The sequence below is a fragment of the Capsicum annuum genome, chromosome 11 (genome assembly GCF_002878395.1).
Source record: "Capsicum annuum cultivar UCD-10X-F1 chromosome 11, UCD10Xv1.1, whole genome shotgun sequence".
Lineage (NCBI taxonomy): Eukaryota > Viridiplantae > Streptophyta > Magnoliopsida > Solanales > Solanaceae > Capsicum > Capsicum annuum.
Genome location: NC_061121.1, coordinates 141,442,900 through 141,460,594, shown reverse-complemented (window position 1 = coordinate 141,460,594; position 17,695 = coordinate 141,442,900). Strand labels below are relative to the sequence as shown.

General features: G+C 40.0%; 1 protein-coding gene across 5 annotated transcripts in view; it reads right to left on the bottom strand.

The window, feature by feature from the left end:
- The window catches only part of LOC107847362 (protein SEMI-ROLLED LEAF 2), a 51,981-nt gene that overhangs the window by 13,108 nt on the left and 21,178 nt on the right, over positions 1-17,695 (bottom strand). For 3 of the 5 annotated variants that reach the window (XM_016691567.2, XM_047398997.1, XM_047399000.1), the window contains one exon: positions 5,789-5,992. The exons of 1 other annotated variant lie outside the window; for it this stretch is intronic. In XM_016691567.2, the coding sequence (XP_016547053.2) occupies positions 5,789-5,992 (204 nt within the window). Of the gene's footprint in view, positions 1-5,788; positions 5,993-12,113; positions 12,259-17,695 lie in introns of those variants that run through there. One more of the 5 variants, XM_047398999.1, reaches the window with a different exon arrangement.

The window sequence follows — 17,695 nt, the reverse complement described above, 5'->3', positions numbered from 1 at the left end:
AGGAGGAGATGGTAGTGAAGTTGGATTCTCAGGCAGTTTGCAAGAGGGATAGTTTTAAGTATCTCGGGTCTACGATTCAGGAAAATGGAGAGATAGATGAGGATGTCTCTCACCGTATTGGGGAAGGTTGGATGAAATGGAGGTTTGCTTTGGAAATTTTATGCAATAAGAAGGTGCCCCCAAGCTGAAAGGCAAATTCTATAGAGTTGCAGTTTGGCCTACTATGTTGTATGAAGTGGAGTGTTGGCCGGTTAAGAATTCTCATATCCAAAAGTTGAAGGTGGCGGAAATGAGGATATTGCGCTGGATGTGTGGATTCACGAGGGCTGACAGGGTTAGGAATAAAATTATACGAGAGAAGGTGGGAGTGGTGTCAATGGAGGATAAAATGCAGGAAATGAGGTTGAGATAGTTTGGTCATGTGATGAGAAGGGGCACGGATGCCCCAGTTCGTAGGTGTGAGGTTGGCCTTGGATGGTTTCAAGTGAGGTAGGGGTAGACCGAAGAAATACTGGAGAGAAATGATTAGACGTGACATGGAGCTGTTGCAGTTGACTGAGGACATGACCCTGGATAGGAAGGTATGGAGGAAAAGAATAGGGATAGAGGGCTAAGGGTGTGGATGAGTCGTAGTCAATAATTACGTGGACTACGACTATGCCTTGCATGCTTTTGTATACTGCCTCTTATCTTGAGCCGGGTCTATCGAAAATAGTCTCTCTACCTCTTTTGAGGTAGTGGTATGGACTGCGTGACCCCACTATGTGGAAATATACTGGGTTTTTTGTTATTGTTGTTGCTGTTGTAAATTATTTAGATTAGGATAAATTTGAATTTTGAATTTTAACTAGGTTGTTAGTTTGTTTAGTCAATTGAGATATTTTAAGCTATTTTGAATTTTGAATTTATGTTGATTTTCTTTGTAAGTTGGCTATTTAAAGTCCTTCTATGCTTAAGAAAAACAATTGAAAGCTGTTAAAAGCTTATTGAAAGCTTGAAAGTCATTTCAATCCAAAGAAAGTCATTTTAACCCTTTTTCGCTGCCCCATCTTTAAAAAAAAAAAAACAGTGGTATCAAGAGCTTCATTGATCTTATAGGATCTTAAATTCTTCCAAAGCGCTACCATATTATTTTTAACCTGTCAAGGCTACCCATTTTTAACCTGTGCTTATTTTTAAAGCATAGGATTATTTTCAACCAAAAAGATGTCAAGCAGCAGTCTCTATTTGAATGCCCCAAAAATTTTCACCGACAAAAACTATCAATTTTGGTCTGTGAAGAAATCATATCTTGAAACCTATCTTTTATGTGATGTTTTGAGGGATGAAAAAACCTTACAACAGTTTGCAAAGCCTATGAAAGTACTTTCAAACAAGACAAGATTGTTGATGGTGTTTTTCCAGCAAAGAATCAAAAGAAATAAGAGAAAGATCAATACTAAAAAGAAAAAGTGCAAGTTAAAAAAAATGAAAAATTCAGCATGCACTGCCAGAGCAAAAATTGAGGAGGAGCAACTTTTTTAAATCGCAGTAACTAAAGCAAAGGAGGAATGTTGGGAATTGCTTTAAGTTACTACTACACTAGTTTTTTAGTTAAACTATTTAGATTAGGATAAATTTGAATTTTGAATTTTAATGTTTAGTCAGTTGAGATATTTTAAGTTATTTTGAATTTTGAATTTATGCTGATTTTCTTTGTAAGTTGGCTATTTAAAGCCCTCCGATGCTTAAGAAAAACTATTGAAAGCTGTTAAAAGCTTATTGAAAGCTTGAAAGTCATTTCAATCTAAAGAGAGTCATTTTAACCCCTTTTCGCTACCCCATCTTTTTTTAAAAAAAAAAAACATTATCACTGTCGTCCACGTATAGCATCAGGCTTAGATGATTCCCCTCCTACACCTGCACACCTAACCCTATACCTAGTATAGGCTTATCTCCTTCGATTGCACTTCGAAAAGGTACATTGTGCACCCGTAATTCTAACCCTCATTATATACCTTTTTTAAGTTATCATCGTCTATCATTACCCCATTATGTCTTTATATCATTTTTGTCCTGTCTCCATCCCTAAATCCACAAAAGAAGCAGTTTCTCATACAGGATAGCGACAGGCTATGATTGACGAGATATCTGCATTACATACGAATAGTACTTGGGAGCTTGTTCCTCTCTCTTCAGGTAAATCAACCGTTGGTCGTCGTTGGATTTATGCCGTGAAAGTCCGGACGGCCAAATTGATCGACTTAAGGCTCGCCTTGTTGACAAAGGGTACATTTAGATATTTGGTCTTGATTATAATGATACTTTCTCTCCCGTGGCTAAAATAGCATTTGTTCGTCTTTTTCTATCTATGATTGTTCGACAGTGGCCTCTTTTTCAGCTGGATATTAAGAATGTTTTTCTCCATGGTGACCTTGAGGAGGAAGTTTATATGGAACAACCACTTGGTTTTGTTGCTCAGGGGAGTTTAGTCTGGTGTGTTTATTTCGTCGGTCACTTTATAGTCTAAAACAATCTCCTCTAGCTTGATTTGGAAAGTTCAGCACATTAATTCAGAAGTTTGGCATGATTTCGTAGTGAAGCTAATCACTGTGTTTTATCGACATTCTACTCTAACTCTAGATATTTATTTGGTGGTTTACGTTAATGATATCGTTACTACCGGCAATGATCAAGATGGTATCATTAGTTTGAACCAGCACCTCTTTTACATTTCCAGACTAAGACATCAGCAGACTGAAGTATTTTTTAGGTATTGAAGTTGCTCAATCCAGATCAAGTATTGATATTTCGCAACGCAAGTACGTCATAGACCATTCTCAAGGAGATGAGAATAATGGGATATAAACATATTGACACTCTTATGGATCCGAATACTAAACTCCTGCCAGGACAGGGGGAGCCACTCAATGATCTCGGAATATAGGCGTCTAATTGGTAAGTTGAACTATCTCATAGTGACCCAACCTGCATTTCTTATTTGTAAGTCAGTTTATGAATTCTCCTTGTGATAGTCATTAGGATGCAGTTATTCGCATTGTGTGATATATTAAGTCAATTCCAGGAAAAGGACTACTCTTCGAGGATCGAGGTCATAAGCAGATCATTGGATATACAGACGTTGATTGGGCAGGATCACCTTATGATAGACGGTCTACATCCGGTTATGTTTTAGTAGAAGGTAATGTGGTGTCTTGGAAAAGTAAGAAACAAAGTGTGATTGCTCGATCTAATGCAGAAGCAAAATATCGAGCAATGGCGGTAGCCACTTGTGAGCTAGTATGGATTAAACAATTGTTGAGAGAGTTAAAATTTGGAGAAATCAATGAAATGGAACTTGTGTGTGATTACCAAGCGACTCTTCATATCACATCACATCGAGTATTTCATGAGAGGACTAAGCACATTGAGGTTGATTTGTCACTTTGCGAGAGAGAAAATATTTTCCAGAGATATTGTTACAAAATTTGTGAAACCGAGTGATCAGCTTGCAGAAATTTTCACCAAGTCCTTCACTGGTCCACGTATTAATTACATTTGTAACAAGCTCGGTACATATTAGTTGTACACAACAACTTGAGGGGGAGTGTTGGAATATGAATACGAATAGGAATATTATATAGAATTCTACCTGGAAAAGGATTGTAATGTCAGTGTCGTAGTTGTAAAAGGATTCTAATGTCAGTGTCGTAGTTGGAGAAGGATTCTAATGTCAGTGTCCTAGTAGGAAAAGGAGTCTAATGTGGTTATTTATAAATAGGGTTTCAATGTAATAATTTAGATACACAATTCAATAATATTTTTCTCCATTACTTCTCACGAAACAAATAATTATAAGTCAATTACTGAATTCATCGCCTTGATATTTTCCATCGTAATCTGAATTTCATGCTTAATATCATCATGTTGATGCCTCTCCCGATTATTGTGCGGCCTTTGGCATCTCTTCTATGACACTGATATTGATCTTCATCAGTTTCATCCTCCTTACTCCCTTGATTATCTGAATATTCTGAATCTGAATTTTTATCATATTGAACATGGCACCTTGGTACTTTCATGTCCTGGTCAGCTTCAACCTCTTCAGCTTGCTCAACATGCCTTGCTCGTGGATGAAGTGTCGGCTTTTGAAGTGGGAGATGTTGCAGCAGCATGTTCTGTTAGGGGTGGTAACGATGGAGGTTGTAGGAAATATAGCAGATTTGGTGGCTGACTCTAGAGCACCAAATGTTCAACCAGTTCTGTCGATGTTCCATTGATTCCTTCAAACCATCAAATTGCACTTTTATTTCTTTATTTTCACGTTCAAGAGCTGTGATTCTTAATTTCTCAATCTGAAGTTGCTGATCGATTGAAAAGGGTCCAAACTTACTACTTGCTTCTCCATCGACATGATAACATAGGGCTTGGGCTCTGATACAACAACAAACCCAATGTATTCCCACCTAGTGGGGTCTGGGGGGTAAGATGTACGCAGTCCGTACCTCTACCTCTGATGAAGTAGAAAGGCTGTTTCCATTGATTCTTAATTTGGGCTCTGATGCCAAAATTAATGTATTTTCAAGGTTTTGGACCTCTCAAGCACAAAGAAATAAAAACAAAAGCACTTCTGCTGACGTTTTTTCACAAAACTAGCATTAGCGTTCTTCAAACTTATGTAAGAAGAATATATGATTAGAAGAACCTTACTCACATGTTCCTCAATCCCACAAGACTGAGAAGCTTTGAATAAAGGAAGACAAAGGAAAATAATTTTAACCATGTTTCTGAAGCAACCACTTAAAACACTAATCACCAATGTTTATCTTCAGCAGATTGAGCCCTTAAATAGGCCTTCCAATGAGTAAAATTGGTAAGGTCAAGGAAACCCTATCCTAGCTAATCTAGGAACAGGGATTCTAGCAGGAATGGAATACTATCTCACAATCCTAGTTTAAATGACATATTGCTTGTTTAAGAAATGGACCTTGGGCATAACTCAACCACCTCAAAGCTTAGCTCAAGAGGGAAGAATTATCCAAGACCATGTAAGGAGACTATGCATTCCTTTTTCATCTAAAGTGGGACACTTCAACACCCCACACACCACACTCAAGACTGGACATCTGGAGTGTGGGAAATTTAATATGGCGGCCCAACATCAGTAAAAAAAATTGGGATGGGACCTGCTATACCATGTTAAAGAAATAGACTTTGTACCTAACTCAACCCCAAAAGCTAACTCATGAGGGGAGTATTGTCCAAGACTAAATAAAGAGACCACCCATCCCCTTTTCACCCAATGTGGGACTCCTATTAACAAACCGAGTTTGACTAGACCTAAAAATGTAATCCTACCAAACAAGAACCTCACAACTTTGTTTTGGATAATGAACAAGAACCTCACAACTAGAAAACAAGAAACACGAAATCATGATCATAAACAAGAAAAATATGAAACAAGAAATCCTAATCATAAACAAGAAAAATAAGAAAAAAGAAATCCTAAGTTTTTAGAAAGAAAAAATTTCTAATCTTGATTGGATTATTGTGCTTCTTGAGGTTCATGGGCCTCAATTGTATTAACTTTAGCCCATAAGCCTCCACTGGTGTAGAGCACACGGTACTTAATTGTGCTTGTTTAGCACCACTTTTACCTCGTCTACTCATCACATAATATAAGACAGGGGGAGTAAATAGATCATTTTGCTATATTATAATATTGAGCTGTTCAGTTTATCAAAAATATAGTATGACAAGTAAATAAATCATTCAAGCACAAAAGAGGGACAAATAGAGTGATTCTCACCATCTTTGATAAGGAAGAGCTCTTATTGTCATTTTCATTATAGGATATTAATGCCTTATCCTGTTGCATCTTGAAACTCTGGAGGACTGACATCTTGTGTTGTTTACCAGTAACAAGGGCCTCACACTGATTTTTTACTTGGTCATAGGGGATCGGCGTAGAGGAAGCTGGGTAGCTTGCAACTTGTCGGGCAGTTTCCAGAACCTACATGTGCAAGGGATAGTGTTATACAGGAACATGCTACTAATCTTATAGTTTATAGTCCCACAGGCCACAGCCAATATGACAATGTTTAACAAAAAGAAATACCAAGTAATTATGCGTGTAGAAGGGCATGTCACATGAGTTAATCAATTTCCTTAACTAAGAGATCCTCAGAAGTAAAATGCTAAGTCATAGTTGTTTCTTTCAGGAACTTGTTTTCTACAGCATTATTCTCACCTCTTCCTTTTCTTATTTTCTATTTTCTTATTTTTTTTGATGAATTAATTAAGTTTTTTTGAATGTCTAGGGAAAAACATTGGTATCTAAGAAGTATATCAAAGATAGTAAACTTACAATTTTTTCACGAATGACATCCGATCGTCCATACATAAAGGAACATCATGGGTACACAAAGAGACGGATAAGAGGTTCCTCCTCACATGTGCAAAATCATTCTCTACCTCTTCAATAATTCTCTCTCTCTCTCTCTCTCTCTCTCCAAATGACCCAACATAAGCGCACCTTCCACACCACACGTCTTCTCCTCTATCTTCCAAACTTCCAGCTCAATAATACATCTTTCATAGTGCTTGGCATCACCTAATGCATATTAAAACCACAAGATTTTTCACCATAACCAAGAAGCTACCCAATAAAGTGGAAGAAGATGATCCACATTTTCACCACATAAAACATACGTCGACGGAAGTAATTTTCACCTAGCTTAAATTCTCTGCCATCAAGATTACCCTCTTGTTGCAAACCAGGTGAAAGAGAAAAAGACATGTTTCCCGTGCCTTGGGGATCCAAACAGAGATATATGGAAAGGCAATCCCTCCAAGGTTCAGAAGAACTTTTCATAATATGACTTCGGAAAAAACTTGATGGCAGCTCAATAATCCATCTTGCATAACCACACGTCTTCTCAATCTTCGAAACTTCCAGCTCAATAATACATCTTGCATAGTGCTTGGCATCACCTAATGTATATTAAACCACCTCAGGATTTTTCACCATAACCAAGAAGCTATCCAATAATGTGGAAGAAGATGTTCCACATTTTCACCACATAAAACATCCGTCGACGGAAGTAATTTTCAACTAGCTTAAATTCTCTGACATCAAGATTACCCTCTTGTTGCAAACCAAGTGAAAAAAAAAGAGAGAGACATGTTTCCCGTGCCTTGGGGATCCAAACAGAGATATATGGAAAGGCAATCCCTCCAAGGTTAAGAAGAACTTTTCATAATATGACTTCGGAAAAAATTCCTCTGCCACCCCACCCCCACCCCCACTCCAAACATCAGGGAGATCACGTTGCGTGCTTTGTTTGTGAAAAAATTCAATCAACTCTTGCTCCTTTTCTTATTAATTCTCTCGTAAGGCATAGACAATGTCAGCATGTCTCTCACGTATCTTAACATCAATTGCCTCCTTTAAATGTTTTCTTTGTTACTTAACTTCAGTAACACGAGGGATCAACAAAAGGATGTACACTATACAAAATGATTTAGGTGTTCTAAATTCCTACGACCGAGTATTTTTGACCCTTGCAAATATCTTTTATTAATGTACAGAGGGCCTCTCTAACCGGTGGAAAGTGTCCACTAATAGCCATTCCTGGCTAGATGCTGATAATGCAATTCCAGGAGTCAGTAGTTGGGCATTGTATCCCTTCTCATGTCACTAGCTTTTGATACAAGCTATTTAAGGCTTTCCCTTGAGCTTTACTAATAGCTTTCATAGCTTCCCTCTCAGCTCTCTTATATTCTTCAAAGGCTTCTCCGGCTTCTACTTTTAGTACCTCTATATAGCACTCTTTTTTAGCTCAAATAACTCTTTGCATCTCGCGATTCCACCACCAGGATTCTACTGATCGAGGTCGTAAACCTTTAGACACACACAACAACACTTCACTTGTTGCTTTTTACTGCAACTTGATATTTTCTACCACGGGTATCTTTCTTGCCCTCTATGGCCCATGTTCCCTCCTTTCTGTAGTGCTTGAAACGCTTTCATTTAGTGCCTACCACAAAATTCTTGATTGCTTGCAAGTCGTTTTTTTACTCACTATACTCTTACGTAGTACATCCAAGACAAACCACCATTGGGCAAGTATGAATACAGTTCGGTACACTTAGTTTTTTCATGTCTTCTTGTAACATAACCACCACCCATTCCCCCCACCCCCCAAATCCCCCCAGTAAATCATGAGCTAAAATAAACTCTAGAATAACTTTTCCTTCATCGTTTCTATGACCATAACCATATCTATATTTGGTTAAAATCATCATTATCTCACCTAACAAAGATTTGTTGGTAACTCGTTATCCTTAAATTTTTTTTTGATCAGGTAAATAGATTCATTAATCACAAGGCTAAAATTGGCCCTATACAAGAAGTATTCTAAAAGTAAATAACCTACAATACGACATGGTTCTCTACAAAAGACACCCAATCCTCTATACAACCCGGCACTACATAGGTGCACTAAAAATAAATAAGGGATTGAGGCTATTCCTCAGCTGCCCAAAAGTCATTTCTACCCGTTCAAAAGCCCTCTTATTTCTCTCACTCCAAATGATCCACATCAAATCTAAAGGGACAAAAGCATAGGACACCATAAAATAACATAGGTGCGACATCTACAAGATATTGCACATTGTCAAACCAAGGACACCAAAGTCCACCTAATTACTGACTACGACTCATCCACACCCTTAGCCTTCTATCCTAATGTTTTTCCTCCAAATCTTCCTATCCAGGGTCATGTCCTCAGTCAGCTGTAACTTCTCCATGTCACATTTAATCACTTCTCTCCAATATTTCTTCGGCATACCCCTAACCCGCTTGAAACCTTCCAGTGCCAACCTCTCACACCTACGAACTAGGGCATCCGTGCCTCTCCTCATCACATGACCAAACCATCTCAACCTCACTTCCCGCATTTTATCCTCCACTAATACCACTCTCACCTTCTTCCGAATAATTTCATTCATAACCCTGTCAGCCCTAGTGAATCCACACATCCAACGCAACATCCTCATTTCCGCCACCTTCAACTTTTGGATATGAGAATTCTTAACCGACCAACACTCCGCTCCATACAACATAGCAGGCCAAACTGCAACTCTATAGAATCTACCTTTCAGCTTGGGGCACCTTCTTATCGCATAAAATTCCCGAAGCGAGCCTCCATTTCATCCAACCTGCCCCAATACGGTGAGAGACATCCTCATATATTTCTCCATTACCCTGGATCATAGATCCGAGATACTTAAAACTATCCCTCTTGCAAACTGCCTGAGAATCCAACTTCACTACCACCTCCTCTTCTTGCCTCGAGTCACTAAACTTGCACTCCAAGTACTTTCTCTTGGTCCTACTTAACCTGAAACCTTTGGACTCCAGTGTTTGTCTCCAAACCTCCAACTTATCATTAACCCCTTGTCACGACTCATCAATCAAAACTATATCATCCGCGAAAAGCATACACAAAGGCACCTCGCCTTGTATATTCTGCGTCAACACATCCATCACCAAAGCGAATAAAAACGGACTAAGAGTTGATCCCTGGTGTAACCCTGTCAAGACCGGAAAATGCTCCGAATCTCCCCCCACTGTCCTTACCCGCGTCTTTGCTCCCTCATACATGTCCTTAATCACTCTGATGTGATGTACGCCACTGGGACCCCCCTCGCGTCCAAGCATCTCCACAGGACCTCCCTAGGAACCTTGTCATACGCCTTTTTCAAGTCAATAAACATCATGTGAAGATCCCTCTTCCTCTCTCTGTATTGCTCTACTAGTCTCCGCACAAGGTGAATTGCCTCGGTCGTGGAGCGACCAGGCATAAAACCAAATTGATTCTCCGAGATAGACACAAACTTCCTCAACCTCCGCTCCACCACCCTCTCCCAAATCTTCATCTTGTGACTCAAGAACTTAATACCCCGATAGTTGTTGCAACTCTAAATGTCACACTTGTTCTTATATAAAGGAATCATCGTGCTCCATCTCCACGCCTCAGGCATCTTTGCTGACTTGAAAATATTGTTAAGCAGTTGGTCATGCCACCTCAACCCTGACCCGCCAAAGAACTTCCAACACTCCACCGAAATCTTGTCGGACCCCATCACCCTGCCCCTTCACATCTTGTGAATAGCCTCACTGACCTCATCTACCTTAAAGCGCCGACAAAAGCCAAAGTCGCGAATCTCTCCAGAATACTCCAACTCCCCTAACACCACATCTCTATCCCCCTCCTCATTCAAGAGCCTATGAAAATAGGACTGCCATCTTTTCTTAATGAGGTCGTCTTCTACCAAAACTCTATCATCCTCCCCCTTAATGCACTTCACCTGGTTCAAATCACGACCCTTCCACTCCCTAACCTTGGCAAGCCTAAACATCCTTGTCTCCCCGCCTTTCTCCTCTAACCCCTTATACAAACTCTCAAAAACTGCGATCTTAGCAGCCGTAACTGCTAACTTAGCCTCCTTTTTTGCTACCTTGTACTCCTTTCTGCTCACCCGCTTCTCTTCTTCATCCTTACTCTCAACCAACTTAGCATAAGCCGCCTTCTTCATCTCGACCTTCTTCTTAACATCTTCATTCCACCACCAATCCCCCCAATACCTTCCAAACCCGCCTCTCGAAACACCCCAACCAGCAGCCTCCCTGATGCAACCAGCAGCCCTATCCCACATACTATCCACGTCCCCCCCTGCCCTCCCACACCTCCAACCCCTCCAACTTCGCCCCTATCTCCAAAGCACTAACCGGAGTCGGGCTACCCCACCTAACCCTAGGCCGACCTTTCCCAGCCCGCCTAGTCTTACCCTTCTTGATACCCAAGTCCATCACTAGGAGTCTATGCTGGGTTGCAAGATTCTCACTCGAGATTACCTTACGATCCTTACACAAAGCTCTATCCCCCTTCCTAAGCAGCAAAAAGTCAATCTGAGTCTTGGCTATCCTACTACGAAAAGTAACCAAGTGCTCTTCCTTCTTCGGAAAGCTGGAATTCACTACCACCAACCCAAAGGCCCTCGCAAAATTCAAAAGAACAGCTCCCTCATCGTTTCTAACCCCGAACCTAAAGCCCCCATGCACATCATCGTACCCTAACAGTGAAGACCCGATGTGCCCATTGAAATCCCCACCTATGGAAATCTTCTCCGAACTAGGCACGCCTCTAACCACCTCATCCCAAACCTCCCAAAAACTCTTCTTCTCTTTCTCATCCAGGCCCACCTGAGGCGCATACACACTACAGATGTTCAAAGCAACCCCCCCCCAAGACCAACTTGATAGTCATAACCCTATCTCTAATCCTTTTAACCTCCACTACCAGCTCCCTAAGCTCTTCGTCCACTAAGATACCTACGCCATTCCTAAGCCTATCACTACCTGAATACCACAACTTGTATCCATCTACATCCCTAGCTTTGGAACTTACCCACTTGGACTCCTGAACACACGCAATATTAATCCTTCTCTTCCTAAGAATCTTAACCAGTTCTATTGACTTACCCTGCAGGGTCTTGGAACCTACACACTTGGACTCCTAAACACACGCAATATTAATCTCTCTTCCTAAGAATCTTAACCAGTTCTATTGACTTACCCTGCAAGGTCCCAATGTTCCACAACCCTACCCTCACACTATCACCTCTTTTGTCCCCTCCCTTAATACCTTGCACTTTGCATCTCAAACCTAGCCCACCCCCAGCCCCCTATGACCCCCAGGACATGACCCTAAACCACCATGAGCCCCCCAAGCCACTACTCAACACAAAGTACAGCGAAGACTAAAAACAGCAATAATCCAATAACAATAAACGGCACACGCAAAGCACCAAATGCAACCAATATTCAAGCACACCAGATGCTAGCGGAATAAAGTAATAAATAAATAAAGAATTAGGGTTCAAGGTGAGAATTCACCGAGGGAACTATAAAGCACATTAACGACCTTGCACCAAGGACAGCAAAACCAACAATAAAAAGCAGTGCAAGAGACGACAACAGACAATATCAACAAATCAAACGCAAGTCAAGATACAGGAGATAATACTAGAATAATACGAATAATGAAATAACAAAGGTTAGAAGTCACCGAGTTACGCTTGTAGACCAAGTCCTCCTTTCCTGCGAGGTATGTTGGATCCCCGCAGACTGATGCAGAAACTGATCACCAGAATATTATCGCCGGAGCTTCGCCGGAGTGCCACCAGAGTCAAAGCCGATACTGTCGGAATCCGCTACAAACGAAAACAGTAGAACCTTCAGATGAACCCGCCGGAATTGATTGCTTGTGACCGGAGCTGGGCGGTGCTTACGTCGCCGGAGTTGAGCGGCCAGTGACCTTGACCGCTGGTGAAAGCAAAGGTAGTTTCGACGACGAAGAGAGACAGAGAAAGGGGGGGAGAGAGAAGAGGGTAGAGATCGAGAACTGGGGAGAGAGAAAGAGGGAAGGGGTATCCTTACCTGCTACCGGCGCTCCGACGCCATCGCCGGCTGACGGCGGCCGGTCAAGGGCTAGTGTTTGTTAGTGAACGTTGGCTACAGTAACGAGAGAGAGAGCAGTAAAAAGCCAAAAAGTAAGTAAATTTAATCCAAACGGGGCTAATCTGTGGATTTATCTTTCAGCCTAACTAATTCATAGTTCAAGGTAGCAAAATACCTTTTCTTTGATATCTTTTGTTTCTTCTTCGTATTCTCTTAACACGGTTAGTAAGCATACTAATTGTTGTCTAACGTTAATCATGAGACGGTCAAGATCCGATTCAAAGTTTGATTCATTTCTCATGTAAAGGCATTTGGTTCATCCAATCCAATAACCAATTCATTATCATTTGAATGTTGTCAATCTTCAGAACTTGCATTCTTAGAGGTTCTTGAAACTATTTCTTTGAATTTTCCAATATCTTTTAATTCTAATCTAATCTTTTCTTGTTTCATAGTTTTGCTTCCGTATTTATTTTAGTTCATACTCTAGTGTTGAGATTCTCATCCTTTCTATTATCACACCATCTCAAGTTTCTTAACCAGCAAATGTGCCACTACCGCACGCCGCCGCCACCTCCACTCTAACAAGATAGGGTAAAAAAATATCAATCCCCACCACCACTACCGCAAAACGACTATCGTGATGATGAGTCAGAGAATGAAGTTCATTTTCATTAGAAATGGAAACAAAAATGAGAGGAGAATTGGTTAAACTTCAAAGGCAAAATCATGATGAATAGCTAGATATAGGATTAAGAAACTTCAACGTGAGCATTCCTTTTTTGACTTTTTTTTGGATAAGGATCAGATGTGCATTCCTTAGAAAGGGTCACTACGATTGGAAGGATCTTCATTTCAAATAATGTTGTAGATGCAAGGAGGAATTAAGTATGTGGTAACTAAATTCGATGGGTCTACATCAACTTGGTGGGACAAAGTAACCCAAAAAAGGCAAAGAGAGGCCTTGGGCCTATTCATCGATGGGATGTCACGCTACGAGATCAAAGATATGTGCCCAATTATTATCAAAAAAACATTCTCATGAGTCTACACTTTGCAACAAGAGGACTAAGTACATAGATTGTCAAAATGAATTGGAATCACAAGAATGAGGGAGGGCACATATTGATAATGATCACCTTGTGGTTACAAGGTTCCTAGTCAGCATCAACATTGAATTTGCCAATTCTTGGAGCTTCATTCATTTTAAGACTTAGATAAGGCATATCAAAAGGCTCTTAAGTCAAGAAGCAACTTAAGTCTAGCAAGAAAAAGACTTCTACCAACACTTGGGGAAGAAAAATCTAAGGATGGCAAACAAGACTGCAACCAATGTTAATACAAGCAAGGCTGGATGGAAGTAAGTTGGCTAAACCTCATCTTATAATAATCATGATAATGTTTTTCAAATTTCTAGGCAGAGGGCATATGATGAGTGAATTCCCCAATCGAAAGATAATTCTATTTACAGATAATAGTGATGATAAGCACCGTGGCTCATGATATTCCAAGTGAAATTGATGAATGTGAAGATGAAATTATGCAGGATAATGAACTTAATATCGCTTTATTCTCCAAAGGAAATTTGTTCCTAATATTTGTACGGTGATTGTTGATAATGTTAGTTGTACAATATGGCTCATACTGCTTTGATTGATACTACTTTGGGTTTAAATACATTGAAACATCCCTCAACCATAATATCTTCAAGGTTGAATTAATTTGGTAAGTTAATGGCAACCAAGCAAGTGATTGTATTATAAAATTGGCAAGTACATAGATGAAGCCCTATTTCATGTGGTTCGTATGCAAATATGTCATCGGTTGCTTGGTAGACCTTGTCTTTGATAGAGAAGTCATCTATGATGGTAGAGCAACAAGTATGGATTTCTCTGAGGAGGAACAAGCATACTCTTGCTCCTTTTAGCTTCACCTATAATAAGCACTATTCCAAGAAAAATGGGAAAATCAAGTGAAATGTCAAAAAGTGAGAGAAATAATGGGCAGGAGAAGATGAGAAAGTGGCAACTCTTAAGAGAAAAAAGGAAGGGGAGAGTTGAACGATGTTAATGATTTGTCACAACAAATGATAAAGTTGAACGATGTTAATAATTTGTCACAACAAATGATAGAGTTGAACATGGTAATGGTTTTTTCACAACAAAAGAGAGACCTGAGTTGCAAAAGGAACAACAATAGCATATCCAATGTAATCCCCCACAGATGGGGTCTAGGTAGGGTAAAATGTACACAAACCATTTCCTTACCTCGTGGAAGTAGAGAGGTTGTTTTTGAAAGACCCTCGGCTCAAGTATGTTTCTTCACAATAGTAATATTAAATTGCATCCTCCTAGTAATACTAAATCATAAAATACCAAATGGCAAAAAGAAGAGCGGTAAAAATGAGAGGAAGAGGCCAAGGATAAAGCAAAACAAGTGTTTATTATTTTAAATAAGGAAAACAAGTGGGTATTGTGTCAAAAGCCAAAGAGTACTTTGGAAGATATTGAGGATGAAACTGCATATGACCTCCTTAAAAAGGAACTTCTTTTGAATTCTAGCATAACACTTTGCCTAGGGATGTTACTTCTTTTTGCATAACTGAAACACCCTAGTTTTGACTCTTAGAAAATTTCTTGATTTTGAACTTTCTGTGCATCATACGACTTGCATCATACCACTCGCATGGAGTGGATACGGTTTGAAGTCCTTGGCCGTATGTTACTCAGTGTAGTGTTGGTTGGTTACTGTCCAAGGTACGAGAAGGCATCATACTAGTCATATGTTAGGGTACGAGATATATAGTCCAAACCGTATGATGTCTGATGTCTAGCCTAGATGATTCTGCCTAAGGTACGGTTTATGGGTACCAATCGTATGTTATGGATACGAGTTGGTCCTTGGGGTCATATGTTGGATAGGATTGGAGTCCAACATTCTGTCTAGGGTACGAGTGGTGGTACCACTTATATGTTGTATGTATGAGTTAAGGGGGAGTCGTACCCTCCTGCGCACATTTTCAACTTTTAAGCTAAGGACATTTTAGACATTTCCCACCCCAAAACCCTTAAGACCCCACATCTTAAAACACATTGTAGCCTCTCATAACACACTTTGAAGGATCAGAACACTCCTAATACTCTCTCTAAACTCTCTCTTGAAGACTGGGCTAGGGTTTCTACAAGGTGTTCATCTAGAGGCTCAAGAGTCAAGTTCTTTCCGTGAATCTTCGTGAATAAGGCATGTGACTCTTCCCTCATTGTTAGTTCATGAAAATCATGTGTTTAAAGCTTTGTTTACGATTCATTAATGGCGGTTTTGAAAACCAATGTTGAGGGTTTTGTTGCATATTGTTGAGTAGTGTTTACTCTTGGTTTTAATTGTGTTTATACATGTTTTAAGGATGGTTTTGCACATGTGGTTGCTTGGTAATAGTGGTTTAACAATTGGGCAATGGGTAACCCTAAACTTGATGGTTTTTACTTTGGTTTTGGTCTTGGTAATGGTATGCCCTCAAAGTGTTTGTGAAAATGCCTAAGAGAATAAACTAATCACATGTTAAATAGTGTTTTGAACTAAGGCATTGGCCTAACGAATATGAATGGTTGGTAAACGGTTTCGTGAAGGCCTTGTTGGAAATGGTAACCTTGGTGGTATAATTGGCTAAAAAGGTTTGAGTCCCTAAACATTAAATTGATTTATGTCTTTACTAGATAATGGGATCGAGTCCCTAAACTTTGAATTGAATTAGTGTTTTTATTGGACAATGGGTTCAGTCCCAAAGACAAATAAATGATTGGTTGATTGATAATGGTAATGGCATGTTGTACGCTTGCAAGTGGTGTTGGTATGACGATACCAATGAAGTGCCTTTGGTAAGTAATTGGCTTAATGATTGTGCATGTGAAATGATGGTTTTAAATTGGGCTTTAAAGCGGGATGTGTAGCTGGGCCGCGAAAGCGGAGTCCAAAGGAGTAACACTGGAGACCGCGCTAGCCGGTGCGGGTGTCTTTATGACCGGGTGGTTCGAGTCCCCCGAATGAATATATGAATAGGAGGTTCGAGTCCCCCATAATACATGTATTGGTGCTTAAGTCACCTTGATTATGCCGGGAGGTTCGAGTCCCCCATATAGGCATATACGGTTATGGATATTCTCTGGTTCGTGCGGCTACACGCACTGAGGCCCTTCCAGCTAGGGGAGAGCTGGGCCCATATAGCCCGTGGGTGCCTTGATATATGATGGTTATGCTACACAACCCAGGTTAATGTTTTCAACGCTCATGCTAATATTGTTCCCTGGCCCGGCATGGTGTATATATATATATACATATATTATATATATATATATATATTGCATTGGTTATGTGCATTGGATGATTGGTTTTGAACTGTTGGCATTATATTATCCTTACCATTGAATTACATACTAGCGCTCCAACCTCTAACCATCTTCGACGATATATCCCCACGCGATGCAGGTGTTGGTCATACTATCACACTTCTTGTTCAGTGACTCGGATTCGGGGATAGCTTGTGTTGACTTAAAGTGGTGAGCTTCCATACTTCGAAAGGCTCCATTTCTTGCTTTGAGTTTTCTTATGTCTTTATTGATTTAGACTAGGATATTGGTTTTGGCTATGGTCGGGGGCATGTCCCGACCGGATATTCTTAAATTGTTTTAGAGGCTTTGTATGGACAAATTGTGGACTTGGATACGTTATGGAACAGTTATGGATTTGGTTATTGTTTTGTTGTTTGATGATTGGTTGGGGTTGGGTATCGGGGGTGATTCTGAACCTTGTTGGACTTGGGATGCTCATTACGACAAGGCCCCGATTCGGGTCGTGTCAATAACACTTTGCCTAGGGATGTTGTTTCTCTTTTGTTTTCATGTTCCTTTGGCTTTCATATTCATCATTTCAAGAACTTTTAGAGTTTTGCAAAAGATTACTTTCTTCGTAGGCTTGTGTACCCTAGTTTCCCTACAAATTACGACCTCAACACAATTCGAAACAGAATAGAGAAGTGGAGAAAGTGGACCAAATTTCTTTTCCTTTTTGCACTTCCTATCTATCTCCAGTGTCATCTTATTCTTCTCCATTTCCTATCTTCTTATATCTCCATCTACACCCATCAACTAATGCATCCACTTCCAAGGCACACGAGCATATTCTCCGTGTAACCTG